The sequence below is a fragment of the Populus trichocarpa genome, chromosome 10 (genome assembly GCF_000002775.5).
Source record: "Populus trichocarpa isolate Nisqually-1 chromosome 10, P.trichocarpa_v4.1, whole genome shotgun sequence".
Taxonomy (NCBI): Eukaryota; Viridiplantae; Streptophyta; class Magnoliopsida; order Malpighiales; family Salicaceae; genus Populus; species Populus trichocarpa.
The window spans coordinates 12,330,087-12,347,852 of NC_037294.2; the positions used below are offsets into that span (position 1 = coordinate 12,330,087).

Below are 17,766 nucleotides of genomic sequence, written 5' to 3' on the forward strand. Positions count from 1 at the left end.
GGCTCAATTTTAAATCAACTTAAGGGCACTCTTAACTCCTGTTAAGATCGAAATTAATGGCCACGTGTCACCTATTTTTTTATGCAAAAAGAGTATCATGTGACGTTCACAAAAAAAAAAGATAATAATAATAAAAAAAATCTGCTTTAAAATTATGTGGTACTAATTAAACTCATTCTTATAAGACTCGCCCTTTAATTTATTTTTTTTAATATTTAAAACATAAAGATTTTGTTTATTTTCAACAAACAAGATGAAACTATCTGTCTGGTAGTATAAAATTTTTCTATTTTCTAAAATGCTTGAGAAGTAAAAAAAATAAAATTGATGGTTAATTGTGTTTAATTTTTATATATATATAATTCTTAAAATTTCCAGGTTTTAGTGATCGAGACTCCTCTATTCTTTCATTTCTTCAATTTTTCGAACATTTAATTAGGTTAGTATAATATCATATAATTCTCAATTATTTTAAATAAAAAAATTTTCATTTTAAAAAATAAAATTATTGGGGTTTTTTAGAATTTTTTTTTTTGTCTTGCACATTTTTTAAAGGGTGAGCATCACGTGATACACTTTCTTGTTGAAAAATATATTCCATATCACTGTTAAATTCCACGTAAGAAATAGTCAATGGGATAATGGGAAGTTTGTTTACAGTTGAATCTAATGAGATGAAATTGACAAAAAAGTGATAAATATAGGGTTAGATTGACGAGATTAGTTTTAAAGGGGCTTGTTTGCGAGATTAGTACAAATATAAGGGCTAAAAGGAAACCACATAATTTTAGAAATAAAAATGGGCCGAAGGAAACCGTGGTGCTCGATTTGTTTGGATTTATGTTAGGCTTTAATAAGGCTTTAGCCTTGCTTGTCCGTAGCACTGACTGATGATTTTGTTTTTATCACTGTTATCTTCAATCAATGGTTTGATTCGAACACTATTATGCAATAAAAAGTTTCGAATTATATTTCTACCAATGTATTTTCCTTTTAAAATTATTTATTAATTTATTCAAAATTAGAATCACGACTTGACTTGTTATTGATGTGGGTTCATAGTAGGATTTGTGTCTTAAATTAACACCGAAAAACAATTAATTGATATATAAAATTAAAATTGTTTTTCGCAATCCGCTTTGAATTTCAACAAAACTGCCCAAAATCAAAAGAAAAGAGCAGTTTTCATACTCTAGAGTCAGCACTTTGAGAATGTATAAAACTAGTTCTATAATTGTTCAATATCTGGTGTTTGATTATTTTGATGGAATAACTGTTAGGGTTTGCATGCTCTTCTGTCTAATGTCATGTTGCTTTCAAAATTATCCTCTAGCTCCCTTTTCGCTTTAAAATTACGGTATACTTTCTTTTGTTTTTTAGGATGGAAAAGATGTAAAGCTGTAAACTATATCATTAAAGGGAACTTGAGAAACCTTCACAGCGTATACAGACCTTACTCGAGGCCCATCGAGGACGACGCCTCCGCCCCGTTATCTTTTTTTAAACAAATGGGCCGCGTGACTGGTCCTGACTTTCAGGCCCGAGCGCGGGCCCGTTGGTCATGGGTCAGGCGCTTAACCTTATTCTTTTTTATATATATATAGTCTTGATTTTTTTTAATTTTGAATTTATTTATATTTCTTTAAATAATTTTGTATTTTGTATTTTACTTCTCTATGATTTTTTTTCTTATATATCTTTTTTTACATAGCTATTAATTTTTAGTTATAATGGATTTGTTAAATTTTTTAAGAGATTAGTATGATTCATTTGTAATTAAAATATATTTTATATATATTAAATTTATTTTTACAAATAAAAAATACTTAATTTTTATGATATTTTTAATTTGTGCAGTCTTGCATAATATATTTTTACTTTTTATTTTATCCAATAAATCTTGTGCGTGTGTCGATTTCTATTTGAAATTGAATTTAATAAAGAAATTCATTAAACACAACCAAGTAAATTATCTATATTATAATATTAAATATTTTTATCTACATTTGTATTTTAGTTTTTCCCCTTTTTTTAGAAAAAAAATAACAAACCAAAAATGGTTTTGTTGGGTTGTCTTTTTTCTCTTTTTTTTTTATTGAACTTGACTCTTTTTTTCGCCTGTTTCTTTTTTCATATTCTAAAAAAAAATAGTTTTTTAAAAAATTCATGTTATTAAATTTTATAAATTCCATTGACATATTCATAAGTTTTGCTGATTGACTTGGTTCACATATTTGACTAGTTTAACTTTTTTTTTCTTTTCAACATCTCAGTATTAAATAAAAAAATTGCAATCCCACTAGAGTTTGGTGTTTAATTTTGTGATCGTCTAGTTTTTGTTATCATGTGGTTAAAAAAAATATTTTTGGAAAAAAAATAATCCCGTTGGAGTTCATCAATCCATTCACAGGTTTGACGTGTTAACCCAAGTTACCTGGTTTACAAGTTTGATGAGTTAATCTACTGGACGAATATGTTTTTTTGGTTTTTGCTCCTTTAGTTATTTTTAATAGTTTTTTCTTGATTTTATCATTCAATATTTGATATATAAAAAAATAAACTACATGACCATAATTTTTTATCATATAATGAAAGATAGTCTATACAAAAAAAATAATACTTATTTCAGTTTGGTCCTTCTTCTTTTGATTTCTTATTTGTTTCCTTTTTGTTTTTGTCAAAGTTCTCGTGGTTTTTATTTTTATCTTTCAAATCAAGTTTATGATTTTTATTATTTCAATAATAATAATAATTGTACGAATAGTGATAATAATATTGTCAAAGTTCTCGTGGTTTTTATTTTTATCTTTCAAATCAAGTTTATGGTTTTTATTATTTCAATAATAATAATAATTGTACGAATAGTGATGATAATATTGTCAAAGTTCTCGTGGTTTTTATTTTTATCTTTCAAATCAAGTTTATGATTTTTATTATTTCAATAATAATAATTGTACGAATAGTGATGATAATATTGTCAAAGTTCTCGTGGTTTTTATTTTTATCTTTCAAATTAAGTTTATGATTTTTATTATTTCAATAATAATAATAATTGTACGAATAGTTATGATAATATTATTAATAATTATAGTTTATTGTAATAGCAATAATGGTGATGATGGTGATAATTGTGATAATAATATTAATAATAGTAATGATTGTGACGGTAGTAATGATAGTAATCGAAATAACATTAATAATAATTTAAATTTAAATATTGTTAGTAATAATAGTAATAGTAGTGATGAAACTAGTAATAACACTGCTGATAATTGTAATGATTGTATTTTTTTCATAACAATAATAGTTATAATTGTGATAAAAATATTAATAATAGGAATAACTGTGATAGCAGTGGTACTAGTAATAATAATAATAATGGTAATTATAGTAGTGATGATAATAGTAATAATAGTAACCAATGATAATATTAGTTGAACTATAATGATAACAATAACATTAGTAGTTTATCGAGATAATAGTGATGATGACCACAATAATAATTATGATGGTAATAGTAATAATTTTATTAATGATAATAGCAATAATGATAGTTTAATAGGGTGGTTATGGTGATTGTGATATTAGTAACTGTGGTGATGATATAAATAACAGTGATAATAATATCAATAATAATCAAAATAATAATAATGATATTATCTATAACGGTAAAGCTATCAACAATAACAACAACAATAATAACATTAATGCTATTGACAATAATAGTAATAGTTATAACAATGATAATAATAACTGTGGTGGTGGTGGTGATAACAATAGTAATAATATTTATAATTATAATAATATTTATAGTAGTAATAACAATACTTATGATAGTGGATAGTAATAATAATAACAAGACTAATTACAACAACAACAACAATAGTATTAAGAACAACAACAACAACAATAATGATAATAATAATAATGGTAATAACTGTAGCAATAGTAATCACGGTCATGATAACGCCAACCTTCGTTTTATTTTGTTTTTCTACAAGGTTAGTTTAGCTTATGGGTTTGCTAGAGTAACTCAGATTGCCCCGATTTACAGGTTTGATAAGTTATATTTTTTTTTCTCTGATTGGATGTGACTTTTTCCCCATACAGTAAAAAAATAGTTCAAGACAAAAGTTATATTATTAAACTTTATAAAATCCACGGACATATTCACATGTGTTGGTTGGTTGACCTGATTCACATGTCTAAAGAGTTTAACGTTTTTTATTTTTATTTTCTCAATATCTTAGTATCGGGTTGGTGTTCAATTTAGCGATTATTTATTTTTTTATCATATTAAATAAAAAATAATTTGAAAAACAAAACAAATTGTAATCTCGCTAGAGTCCATAACCTGATTCACAGGTTCAGAGTGTTAGCCCAGGTAACCAGGCTTGCAAGTTTGATGAGTTTATCTAGTGGATGAAAATGATATTTTTGTTTTTAGTCCTTTGATTTTTAATTTTTTTTTCTCAATTTTATCATTCAATATTAGATTGGCTGAGAAACAAACTGCATGATTTATTTTTTATTTCTTTCTATAGAGTTATCATTGTCTCAAATAAATATCTATTTTTTAGGTTGATGTTTAATTTTGTGAGCATATATTTTTATTATATAATTAAAAAAATATTTTATAAAAAAATATTAAACTCAATATAATCCATGACACGTATAGCTGGGGGCTGAGATCAATCTAATATGTCACTATCTCAATATTTTTTTAAAAAAAGTTGTTATCTTGAAGTTTTGTTAAAAGTTATGGCATGCTTTTATTGGTTATCAAAATTGCATTTGTACTAATGAAATTAATCAATTTAATTTAGGTTAACTTTCTCGTGATTTAGTTGGAAACTCAAATTAGATAAAGAGCTAAGTCGCGAGATTTAAAAATTGACCCATTAAGCCATGTTTAATAACACAATAAAAATAATTCTCCAATCCATATTCTTAATATTTTTTTGATATTTAAAAATATTTATCTAACCCGCGGTGAAGTTCGGGCCAATTAACTAACTAGTACATAACGAAACCAGGTAAAATCACTACATTGCATAGATGTTTCTTCATCTTCTTCTCCATTTACTTTGTGTGATCTTAACAACGTTGACCTCTTCAAATTTCAAAATGTTGTTTTGCCAAATTTCTCCCTCTCTCTCAAAACGTGCTTTTACGATTAGTGTTTCCCTAGTCATTGAAATTGAAATTTTTGCTTGACAAATAAAAGAAAAGGACAGTTTACCTATAGAAATATAATATTTCATAAAAAAAAAAAAAGGGGAAACATTGGACAGTGAAGTCTTGCAAGGAACACCCGATGCTTACCGGTGCATGCATTTACACATTTTATCTTACACGAGAAGGTATACAAACGCAGTCAAATATGAACATACACTTGTGTTTTAAAAGGGACACGTTTTATGTTAGGTGACATGAGAAATTGAAACTAGAAAATCCTCCAAGGAATTCTTCTTGTGACTGACGTAAGTGTTTTATTATATTTTAAAGTGTTTTTTTATTCTGAAATGTATTAAAATAATATTTTTTATATTTTTTTAAAATTATTTTTGAGATTAGAAAATTAAAACAATTCAAAATACATAAAAAAATTAATTTTTAATAAAAAATTTAATATTTTTCAAAACACGGGTTGATCAATATTTCCAAACACTCTAGCCATTCAACTACCATTCGATCCTGGCCACGGTGGTTCCCCACCGAGAGAAGGTTTTCCATTTCTCAAAATAGGATAGGTTTTTAGGCTAATTTCCATATCAATGGATACTAAATCTCTTTTAAAACAGTTTTAATAGTACATTTTTTTCATAAACCTAAAATAATGCTTAAAAAATAGCACTAATTAACTTTCTTGATCATATACAGCCTAACCCTTTGAATGTTTTCCATCTGAACAAACACGGACTGCTTCTTCTCTCCTTTTGACCACCTCAAAGAATAGTTCAAGATAGAGAGAGGGAAAAGAAGGGCCTGAGAGTTGCCGCATCGGCGATTCGGGGAAATGGGCTCGAGAGTTGCCGGCTTCTTTTTGCTATCTTATTGAAGGACCCTTGAAGCTGTCAACTTTTGACTCGACTTTCTACTTATAATTACCATGGGCTCTTGCTGTTAATTACATAACAGTAATCCACTCCTTTACCATTTGATTTGTTGCCCTTTTTTTCAATGTTCAAGAGGCGCTAAAATGTGTATGTAATAATTCATATCAACAAAAGTTATTATTTATTATGAATGTATTTGATGATCTAGTTTTGATGTACGAAATTAATAGATTTTAGCTTATTTTTTAAAATTTATTTTTAACATTAATATATTAAACGATTTAAAAATATAAAAAAATCAAATAAATTTTTTTAATTTTTGTATAAAAAAACTTATCCACTGTACAAAATAAGCTCGTAAAAAAGCACAAGCCTACTTATGTGGCCAATAGCCCTCACAGTCTAGGCACTACAATGCAATTGTGCTCTATCACCGCGCTAATAACCTATTGTGCGGGCTTCATGCCGGAGCCATGCTATGCCAAAAGGGAGAGAAACCCTGAACTCAATGATACTTTTATTGTTAAGATAAAATGAAACAAAATATTACTTACTAACATTGACTAGTTTTGTTGTCCGCGATGAAAAATCTGAAATGCACATTCAAATGCAAATTCAAAGTTTGATCATCGTGATCAATAAAACTAATTAATTGATTATTCCATGCATTAATAAATAAAAAAATAAAAAAATATTAATAATAAATAAAGACAAAAAAAATTATATGATGTGTCATGATATTTAACATATTTATCTAATCAAGTGTCAATATTCTTTTTGAAAAAAAAAATACAATTTGAAGCAAAAAAACTAACTTATTAACACAATTTATATGCTTTTAATTTATTCAGCTTTGCATGTTCTTGCATGGTCTAGGTTTTAACTATAACTGTGTTGGAGTTAGCTGAGTGTGGCTCATTTGACCATACTAACCCACATGCAACGTCTTTATGTTAAAAACTCAATTTGGCTCCCAAAAAGTTTTAAGTTCACTATTGTTCTAATATTTGTCTAACTTAATCAAGCGAAATTGGGTCGCCAAAGGATAAAATAAAACAATAAATTAAGGATTGAAACAAAAAAACAATGATATATTGGATCGATCCTGGTCAACCCGGATTAAAACTATTAAATTCATAGCTCGAGTCATGATATGAACACAATAAGCTAACCTGATTTGGCAATTTGTCCCATTCATTTCTCTTCCCATCTTTTCTCCCTAGTTGGGCCTCAATTGGGCTCAAATTTGATGAAATTTGGGGCTAAATTAAAGAATCATCCAAGAATTAGAGACCATAATCAAGAAATTAAGAGTTATCAAACAATTGGGGACCAAATAATTTTCTTACAACTATATAAATAGTTTTAATGTTACAACTAAAATTTGTGGCATAGCTTAATGATAAAATTGATATAAAGTAATTTGGATATAAAAGTATTAGTATTATATATAATATTTATCCTAAAAAAATTCAATGTCTATATATATTGTGTAGCCTAAAAGAATAAGGAAATAAAAATATATCCTGAAACTTCCTTCACCCTAGTCTTTTGCCTTGCGCAAGAAATTTATCTTTTTTTAGTTCAAAAGTAAAAGAAGAAAACGCAAGCAATTTACTTAAAATCTTTTAGGTGGAGTTGCAAGATAAATAAGTTGTCTAAGATAAACCTTAAAGAACACAAACACAAGCTTTTGTTAAACCAGAGCGATCCCATGTACATGTTTATTTTTTTAATTATTTTAATATGTTGATATCAAAAATTATTTTTAAAAATAATAATAAAATTATTAATTTAATATATTTTCAAATAAAATATATTTTAAAAAACAATAATAATCATACTTTCAAACACTCTAATTAACATGAAAAGGACATGGTTGAATCAAACGGTCAACAAAGAAAAGTACTCAGCATAGCTTGAGACTTAGTGACCAAAGTAGCGAAGCAGAGAAACAATCAACGCGGTCAATTTTGGTATTCATTCAAGTCTTCGCTCTCTTGGAATCATTCTAGAACAGGAAACCAAATCTGAAATCCCTTATTCAATGCTGTACAACTTTCCTCCAGAACTTAATTAGGAGAAGGCAATGGATAGGCAGCACCCCACTAGCTAGCTATAAATACCACAAGTTCTCCAACCATACCAAGGCAGAAAACCCTAAATAAATTATATTAAGCTCCCACTTTACAGTTTCTGGTGTCTGTTCTCTATCCTAAACTATGGTGCTATCAAAAATTGCTTCGCAGTCCGATGTCTCTGTGCACTCTACCTTCGCCTCTCGCTACGTCCGAGAGTCCCTTCCAAGGTATATATATATAGAGCACAATTAATTTGTTGCTCTTTTTTTTGTATATATAATTGTGCGAGCTGGAATGTACAGTATGTTGATATATGCTGGACGTGGATATATTATAATATGTGCAGGTACAAGATGCCGGAGAACTCGATACCAAAGGAGGCAGCGTTCCAGATCATAAACGATGAGCTGATGCTTGATGGGAACCCAAGGCTGAACCTGGCATCTTTTGTCACTACTTGGATGGAGCCTGAATGTGATAAGCTTATTATGGACTCCATCAACAAAAACTATGTTGACATGGACGAGTACCCCGTTACCACTGAGCTTCAGGTCTCCCAACTCTCTCTTTTTAAAAATCAACGTATATGTATTTGGTGTTTTCATGAGCTTTGTACAGATTCCTTTTAGCTCTGATGCCATCAGCAAGGATTAGAAAGTTCATGCATGCGATGCATTATTTCCCTCTCTCTGAGAATAAAATTACCACTAAGAAAACAGTGTTTTTAATTATTATTTTTTGGGAGGTAGATCTTTGTTTGTCTTAAGGAAACGATGCACGCGAGTTTGTTTTCGATTTTTTTTTTTCGTTTTCTTGGACTATTGAGTCAGAAAGATGAGATTTGACTTTTCAGCTGAAGGAGTTCCCAGTCCTATGGTGCTTAGTTTGGTCAATATCGTATCATTTAATAAGCATAGAGGCAGTCATCAGACCTGGTATTTCTACTTGCAGAAGATACGCAACTATGAGCATTGGGAGAATTTTTAACAGACCTAGTCTATTTCTGTCTAGTCAGTATATGTGTGATTTTGACGAATTAAATTAATTAATCAATTCAAACGAGTTTTTCTTTTTATAATCAATCAACCAGACATTTTTTTTAGCTAAATTGTGGGGTTGGACAAATCAAAATATGTGTTTAATTAGTAGTATTCATTCGATCGGCTAACACTAAATTATCACTTGATATTTTTGTGCAGAATCGTTGTGTGAATATTATAGCACACCTATTCAATGCTCCGTTGGGGGAATCCGAGGCTGCAGTCGGGGTCGGTACTGTAGGTTCATCGGAGGCAATAATGCTGGCTGGGCTTGCATTCAAGAGAAAGTGGCAGAATAAGCGCAAGGCTGAAGGGAAACCTTATGACAAGCCTAACATTGTCACTGGTGCCAATGTCCAGGTATAAACCTTGCACGAACCCTAACATCATATTTCTCTTTTTTATAATGATTACTAGCAGTGAGCTAAAACAGATAAATAAATAAATAAAAATCAAAAGTTTTTGTGATAAAGAGTAGGCTTGGGCTCCCCCAATACCAAGGCCCATTATATTGGGCCGGAATAGAACATGAAGGCAAAAGAAATATGAAAATAGCAGTGTCATGAAAAATCTTCCCTTAACGTGCAATTCAAGATTATATATTCTTGACGAGAAAATGAAGTTGCTGTAGAAGGAATTTTCAGTTTTTAATCTGTGTATGCATTTATGTAGGTATGCTGGGAGAAATTTGCAAGGTACTTCGAGGTAGAACTGAAGGAAGTGAAGCTGACCGAGGACTACTATGTAATGGACCCTGTGAAAGCCGCGGAAATGGTGGATGAGAACACAATCTGTGTTGCAGCCATCTTGGGTTATACACTCAATGGAGAATTTGAAGATGTCAAGCTCTTAAACGATCTTTTGGTTGAAAAGAACAGAATCACAGGGTACTAATCGCTAGCTCACATTAATCCTCTAGCTCATTCGGTTGAAGCAGTACCATGCATATACGAACAGTGCATAATCCTGTGTGTATAGAGCATGCAATTTGATTTCTTAATTTTATGTTTGGCAGGTGGGATACCCCTATTCATGTCGATGCAGCTAGTGGTGGATTCATTGCACCATTCCTGTGGCCGGACCTTGAATGGGATTTCAGACTCCCGTTGGTGAAGAGCATTAATGTTAGTGGCCACAAATATGGCCTTGTCTATGCTGGAGTTGGGTGGGTTGTTTGGAGGAGCAAGGAAGACTTGCCAGAAGAACTCATTTTCCGCATAAACTACCTTGGAGCGGATCAACCCACTTTCACTCTCAACTTCTCAAAAGGTGAATAAACATTTGATTCGAATATTATTGTAAGGGATCTTAACCCCCTTAACTTGTTTAACATGGAATATATACTAATACTTTTCAATTTCAGGTTCTAGTCAAATTATTGCTCAGTACTACCAACTAATCCGCTTGGGCTATGAGGTGAGAGATCTAATAAAATAATGAATCCATCTCTCTTCCGGTACGTTATTTTCACCAGGAAAAAAAAACTAAAATTTTCTGTTCACCAGGGGTACCGAAATGTGATGGAGAATTGCCATGAAAATGCTATGATGCTGAAAGAAGGACTGGAGAAAACAGGGCGCTTTAAGATTGTGTCAAAAGACATTGGAGTACCTCTTGTGGCCTTTTCACTCGTGGATAAAAGCTGGGGGCACGACGAGTTTGAAATCGCAGAAACGCTACGTCGCTTTGGTTGGATTGTGCCAGCCTACACCATGCCAGCAGATGCTAAGCACATTACCGTGCTTCGAGTTGTTATCAGAGAAGATTTCTCCCGCACCCTTGCTGAGCGACTTGTGCGTGACATAACGAAGGTTTTGCACGAGCTTGATTCACTTCCTGCAAAACTCTCAGCTAAAATTTCTGGAAAGATTAATGACACCGAGGCAGGAAAGAATGGCACTACTGTGGTCAAGAAAACAGCCGCTGAAACGCAAAGGGAAATCACTACTTACTGGAAAAACTTTGTCACGGCCAAGAAATCCAACAGAAATAAAATTTGTTAGAGCTGCTTAGCAATAATATCGATTGAAAGAGAGCCCTGCTCAAATTTTTTATTTTTTTAAAAAATTTTTGTCATTACAAATTTGTTTGGTCTAAATCTGTAGTCCTTTTTCTAGCTTTGCATTTTTCCTCAGAGAGAGTTTGTAAACCTTGCGCTCTAATTTAACTGCATAATTGCATTAGTATTTGATCCGTCGAATTTCTTCAATTTCGATTTAATGTTATTATTGAAAAAACATTATTGGTTATAGTTATACCATTTCTTATCGTTAAATTCTGTAGTTTGTTTTGTGGACGTAAAACGGAAAAAAGATGTGCTGATGACCAAGCAGGTTATCGCGGTTGTTTGCTTTTTTGTGTTTTTTGTTTTGGGCTGCAGGATTGCGTGCGGTTTTCCTTGGTTGATGGAGAGCAGAGAACCTGAAACCAGAATTTTATAATAATTTTATAGAAAAGTGATAAGAATGTTTTTTAAAATATTTTTTTTGTTTAAAAATATATTAAAATAATATTTTTAAAATTTATTTTTTATAACAGCACATCAAAATAATTTAAAAATATATAAAAAAATTAATTTAAATAAAATATTCCAAAAGTTTCAAAACTCGAGTCCAACCACAGGCTAGAAACCTAAAAAATTGTTTTCGTTAATTAACAAAGGGAGTGACTCCGCTGAAGCACTAAAATGCACACAAGCCCGGAGAGAGAGCTCTAACCAACTCAAGAAAAGAGCCTAAAAATGAAGAAATACAGATCAAGCCCAGCCCCATAAAAATAAGCCCTGAGAAAGCTAGGAGAAATCAGAGATATGACAGTGCGTGACTTCATAAATCACTCATAAAGAAATGATAATTTTATTCAACTTTTTGGAAATAACATTTTTTTAATTTTGAATTTCATTTCTTGAATATTAGCTCTTATTGTGCTCTTACGTTGGAGCTATAGCTCTTATAATTTTATTTCACAAATGGAATTTTAATGTTTTTTATATGTTAATATTAAAAATAACAAAAATATCAAAAAATCATTTGAATATATTAAAAAAAAAACACCGTACTTCATAGTAACAAACAGTTCTAGTAATAATTCTCTACACACTATTTTGCATCGGAGTGGCTAATCGAGTTTCTTTATTCATGGGAAGAAGAGAAAATGCTCGAAGGAGAGAAGGAAGGAGAAGAGGGTAATCCAATTATGGAACAAAAACTTATGTGTCAACTTAAGTTTCCTAGTGGAAATGAATTAAATCATTACATGTTGAAAGCACAGAAAACCATATTCTTCTTCCGCGTTTCCACAACCACCCCACTATCAAAAGGCACTTTCTTTTTATTATTATTATTATTATTTTGTTACCTTGTACATTTGTAGTGCCTATAAATATAAGCTACATATTTGGTAATACATGTAGCAAAATCCGAGTAAAATCGCATTCTTCAAGCCTAGAAACAATGAGCTATAACATGAGAGCTTGGGTTGTGACTGTGTTGGTTGTTCTGGTAGCTTCAAATGCTTTTATAAGTGATGTTAATGCGGCCGGAGAGTGTGGGAAGACACCAATTAGGTCAGCAGCTGCGAGCTTGAGCCCATGCTTGGGAGCGGCAGGGAATGCAAGGGCCGCTGTGCCACCAGCTTGCTGCTCCAAAGTTACTGCCTTGATCAAGACAGCTCCAAAATGTCTTTGTGCTGTTCTGTTGTCACCTTTGGCAAAGCAAGCTGGAATCAAACCAGGAATTGCCATCACCATTCCAAAGCGTTGCAGCATTAAAAACAGACAAGCTGGAAAGAAGTGTGGAAGTAAGTGATAGTATTTCCAATTTGTTTCCATTCTTTTTTTGCAACATGATCATCTTTCTGCCCCCCATATTTATGGCAAATAGACGTCTTACTCCTGTGTTTCAAACACCAAGATCAATAAAATGTTTGTCTTTTCATCTCAATCAATAAATTTTGCCAAATAGACCGTTTGAAAAGGACTCAAATGAACCTTTTAAATCTGATTGAGTTTTTTAAACCATCCCTCGATGCATTGATGTTGTTTGTCACCAGCTCATAACCATTTTGGCCACCACAGCACGCTGATGGTTGCCAAACTGCAAAGATCCCAGTGAGACTTCTGTAGTTTTTTTAATAAGAAGATCAAAGCAGCCCTCCATACTTATAACAATCCCAATTCGATACTGACTGGGGCAATATGAACGAACATTTTATGAATGTGTGGTGTCAAACAATCAAAATTGAAACATAGAGTACTTGAGGGTCTAGCGCTGCTGTGGTCAATCGTGTGACTTGTTCCGCTCCCGTCTCGGGTTCGACCCTCTATGTGCACGCCTGTCACCCTCGCGGTGCCTTACCTGCTCCTGAGCTTGCAAGATGTCCAGTGGGCCGTGGGGAATAGTCGTGGTGCGCGTAAGCTGGCCCGGACACCCCACGTAAATCAAAAAAAAAAAAAATTGAAAAAATAGAGGGTAAGAACATTTCCTGCAAAAATACAAGGGCGGGGGTTATACTACCTTTTAATATCCCGTCTTGATTTTATCAGAAATAGTAACCCAACTGCATCTCAACTAACTCATGAACTAAGAGCCCAAGAATCTTACCATAACAGGCTAACAGCTACTCTTGCCATTGTTTCTTTGCAGAGTACACGCTCCCATGAGCATGACGGAAGTCCGAGCATAGACGGTAGGGAAATAGCAAACTCCACGCGAGAAGAGCAGAGAGTGTGTTAATAAGAGCTGCCATTGAGGGTCAGGTTCTGCTATATAACCACTGACCCGTGAAGGCGGCAGCACCAGCAGTTGTTTTTGATGTTGCTTGTAGCTTCATATGTGTGCTACCATCAAAATCTCTTTATATAAAATCATCTGCTATTGCTTTTTTTTTTTTTGTTATATTAAAAATAAATCCAGCTTATTCTATCACACATTTTTTTTCCTCTTTAAAACATATCTGCAGCTGCTGAATATCATTTCTTGTGAAAAAATAATAATTTAACTCCGCGGCGAAGCGCTATATTCTTAAACAGTAAACAACTCTATTTTCTATGTCCATTTTCATTACATTTCCATACAAATTTACATCCATGGAGAGAAATGCAAGGAATTAATGGGCTAGCAAACATTGCCCTAATGGTAACAAAACAACCAACAACCAACAAGTTCGATGAAAACAAAAATAACCGAAGGGCCCATGTAAGAAAACAGAAGATAACTGATTATCTGTCCATCACTTTTAGACTTACGGAGACTGGAAACTTTGCAACATCAAGCCCGGCCCATTATCACTCTCATTATCTGTCCCTTCGGCACAAAACACCATAAAAAGTGGCATCCACACACCAAACGATGAAACGAACCTCCTCTGCTGTTTTTTTCGCTGTTTTTATTTGTTTAACCGCAGGATATTATCAAACCAATTTTTAAGAGAGTAAAAAAAATCGTTATTTAGTGTGTTTCTGTATTGTAATGTAGAATATAATTAAATAATTTTTAAATTTTTAACCGTGTTCCTGAAAATTTTGATTTATTTTTAAATATTTTTTTTTATATTTTTAGATCATTTTGATGTGTTAATATTAAAAATATTTAAAAAAATAATTTATTTTAATGTTATTTTAAATCGTTATTGCAACTAAAATTATATAAAAAAACCCTAAATATAATTTTAAAAATATAAAAAACAGAAATGACTACCCCACCTCAAGTTCTTAATAAGCAGCTATTCACACCTGTGGATTCCAAGAATGTATTTTGCTGTGGTCATTCGGACTTACGCTGCCGTTTGATCAAACGACAATCAAACAAAAAGGTGACAAAGTTAAAACGATTCAAATCAAATCAAACCCCATGGAAGGGGGGGTGGGTCCCACAATGAATCAACCCTTCATCTTCGATCCTAATGCTGGGCCCCGCCAGGATGCCAAAGAATGGATCCGCCAGCAAATGGGCCCAGCAGCAAAGCAAATTAAGGGGCGAAGACAGCTGATTTGACCCCCAGTGACAACCGTGAAGGGATGTGTAAGAAAAAAGTTGCGCAAAGGGGAAACGGTTGGTAACAACAAATATCAGAAGGAAGAGGTGAAATTGAAAAGGAAGGAAAAGCTGGGATTTGAATTGCGTCGCTAAGCATGGGTTTGTTCTTCTTTTATCATTCCCTATCGCACAAACATTTTTGCTTTACATGCACAGAACAAGAGCAACATGATATCATATCATAACCTTCGCCATTATTGGGTTTTGGCCCACCCAACATCATTAACCCTTCCACATATACAAAAACCAGGAAAAATGACACAAAAGGGCGACCCCATTTCCCGTATCCCAAGAAACGCCACTTTTTCTCTTGCTTGCAGTTGACTGCCTGCTGCTTCCAAGATCATGCTGCTGCTTGAATAATTCTTTCTCTTTTTTCTACAACCACTGCATAAATAAATAGCACCAATTCGCATCATTTTAGTGTACGGGTGGTTCATTAAGATACGAGGCCGCCACCACCCCATATGAAATGATATGTCAAAATTATTAAATCAGAGACAAAAACACGGGCTGGTGCTGAGCTAAACTCACTCCAATTCCATGGCTTATTACCATAGTAGTAGTAGTAGTAACCTCTCTTCCCTAGGCTGGGATCTTCAAAACCTTGGAGTTCTCAACGCAGACATGACTTTAGGTACACCAAAGCTTCATTCTAATTTTCTTTCTTTATAGTTTATGCTACTACTGTTTTTGTCCTTCAATGCTTATCTTGGATAATCTAAAACCCGCTGATGATATGAACATATTTATTTTACAGCCATGGATAGAAGAACTTCGCCGTTTTTCTCTTCTCTAGAGTCTGATTTCTCGACCGGGTACTTAGAAGATGCTTTGCTTGAATTTAATGAGCGATCCAAACGAAGACGCTTGCTGCTGTTCTCTACTGAGCATGATCATGCCCATGATCAATACGAAAAATCAAATGACCTACCTGAGGTACTTAATTTCGAAATCTTAATTTGATTATGAAGTATAATTTGCTTGGTATCTTGTTTAGCTAATAATGATTGGTTTTTAATGTTCTACGTGCAGAGCAACTGGAATGAAGAAAACTTTGACGACTGGGAATTGATGTCAGAGAATTTTAGTTGCTTGAGCCACATTACTGGTATTCGTGGAACTTCAGGTACATATTTGCCTAGCTTTTTGTACAGGTTCTTAATTATGGATCAATAATTCTAAGTATCCTAATTAATTGTTATGGGGGATTTAACTTGTTTCTCTTCTCTAATATTGTAGATGAGCCCATGACCACGTCGATGAGCAATACTAGCGAGGAAGCAAATGTCATATCGGAGATAAAAACACCAGAAGAGGGAATATCAGCCCCTGAAACTCTTGATTATTCATCATCATCTTCTTACAAAGATTTGGCTGGCACAAACTCCATTTTTGAAAAAGACAACATCCCTCACTCTTCTGGTACCTCTCTCTCTCTCTCTCTCACACACACACACACACACACACACCCCCAATCAGCTTTTTCTTTCTTTTGTACATTAATGATGCATCGTCGGTTTCTTCTTCTTCTTCTTCCTTTTCTTCTTTTGTTTTTTTTTGGTTTTAGGGTGGTTGGGTATCCTCGGGATATATTTTGTATACACCGAGTTTAAGTCCACCTCTCCTGATCAGTGTTCTTTACTTTTCAAAAATTCTGATTGAGTAATAAGTCCATTGGTCACACATCGATTATAATTTATGGCTAATATTATGGTTAGCTTCTTATTGTTATTAGTGTTTTGTGCTTTAGATGATGACGGGGAGAAGAGAAAGAGGAGGTTGGGAACAAGGGTGGTGTATCCATTTGCACTAGTGAAGCCAGGAGGTTTAGAAGGGGACATGACCATAAACGATATCAATGAGAGGATCTTAATGCCACCAACAAGGCCGGTAAGACATCCGGTAGGGGATTTTGCTTGTAAGCCATGTGTATCTGCTGATGGCCCCGGTCTTTCTGGGAAAGCTGTGGTGGCCCTTACAAGAGTCCACACGCAAGGGAGAGGCACAATCACTATTATTAGAACCAAAGGTTAAAAATATTGGTGGCTGGTACTGCTGCTCATTTCTGTGCTTAGTTCATGCGTTGTCCGTTTGAATTGTATAGAAAGTGATATGCTTGTAAAATGGTTTACTTTTACAGAGTTATAGTCAGTTGTTTTATATACATTGGCAGGAAGGCAATGTTAGTGCTTGAATAGTGCTAAACCAACAACAACACAGCACTTTTCTGGTCTGAACTCCGATGGAAGTGTGTAGGGAAAAAATAAGAGAGAGAAAAAGGTAAAAGTCATATCCAAAACCGAGAGTGGCAATCTTGTCTGACAAAGACACTCGGGCAATGCATTTTGCCATTCCTATCTGGCATGGCCTGCTGCCATGGTTGTTCGGGAGTCGGATGAAGAACTGCAATTAAATCAAATGAAGAGCTAAAAATAAAAACTATTTTTTTTCTTGAATTAAAGTAAAATCAAACTATAGTCGTTCGGAGGTATGAAAGAGGTATCAATTGCCATTGGAACCATTATATTTAAATAAAATTCACTGATTA

The 17,766-nt window shown here is 32.9% G+C and overlaps 3 protein-coding genes across 3 annotated transcripts; all 3 read left to right on the forward strand.

Moving 5' to 3' along the window:
• The first annotated feature begins 8,118 nt into the window (after window positions 1-8,118).
• On the forward strand, window positions 8,119-11,455 carry LOC7459087 (glutamate decarboxylase 4). Its single transcript, XM_002314713.4, has 7 exons — window positions 8,119-8,367; window positions 8,487-8,691; window positions 9,340-9,540; window positions 9,853-10,067; window positions 10,196-10,449; window positions 10,544-10,596; window positions 10,686-11,455. The coding sequence occupies exons 1-7, from the start codon at window positions 8,282-8,284 to the stop codon at window positions 11,181-11,183; spliced, it is 1,512 nt and encodes a 503-aa protein (XP_002314749.4). The 5' UTR covers window positions 8,119-8,281; the 3' UTR covers window positions 11,184-11,455.
• A 947-nt stretch (window positions 11,456-12,402) lies between these two features.
• LOC7462640 (non-specific lipid-transfer protein 4) lies at window positions 12,403-14,105 on the forward strand. Its single transcript, XM_002314714.4, has 2 exons — window positions 12,403-12,978; window positions 13,824-14,105. Exons 1-2 carry the CDS (start codon window positions 12,633-12,635, stop codon window positions 13,838-13,840), a joined length of 363 nt encoding a protein of 120 aa, XP_002314750.1. The 5' UTR covers window positions 12,403-12,632; the 3' UTR covers window positions 13,841-14,105.
• Window positions 14,106-15,489: 1,384 nt separating this feature from the next.
• Window positions 15,490-17,382, forward strand: LOC7462641 (protein XRI1). Its single transcript, XM_002314715.4, has 5 exons — window positions 15,490-15,852; window positions 15,976-16,154; window positions 16,251-16,344; window positions 16,458-16,640; window positions 16,969-17,382. The coding sequence occupies exons 1-5, from the start codon at window positions 15,759-15,761 to the stop codon at window positions 17,250-17,252; spliced, it is 834 nt and encodes a 277-aa protein (XP_002314751.4). The 5' UTR covers window positions 15,490-15,758; the 3' UTR covers window positions 17,253-17,382.
• The last annotated feature ends 384 nt before the right edge of the window (window positions 17,383-17,766 follow it).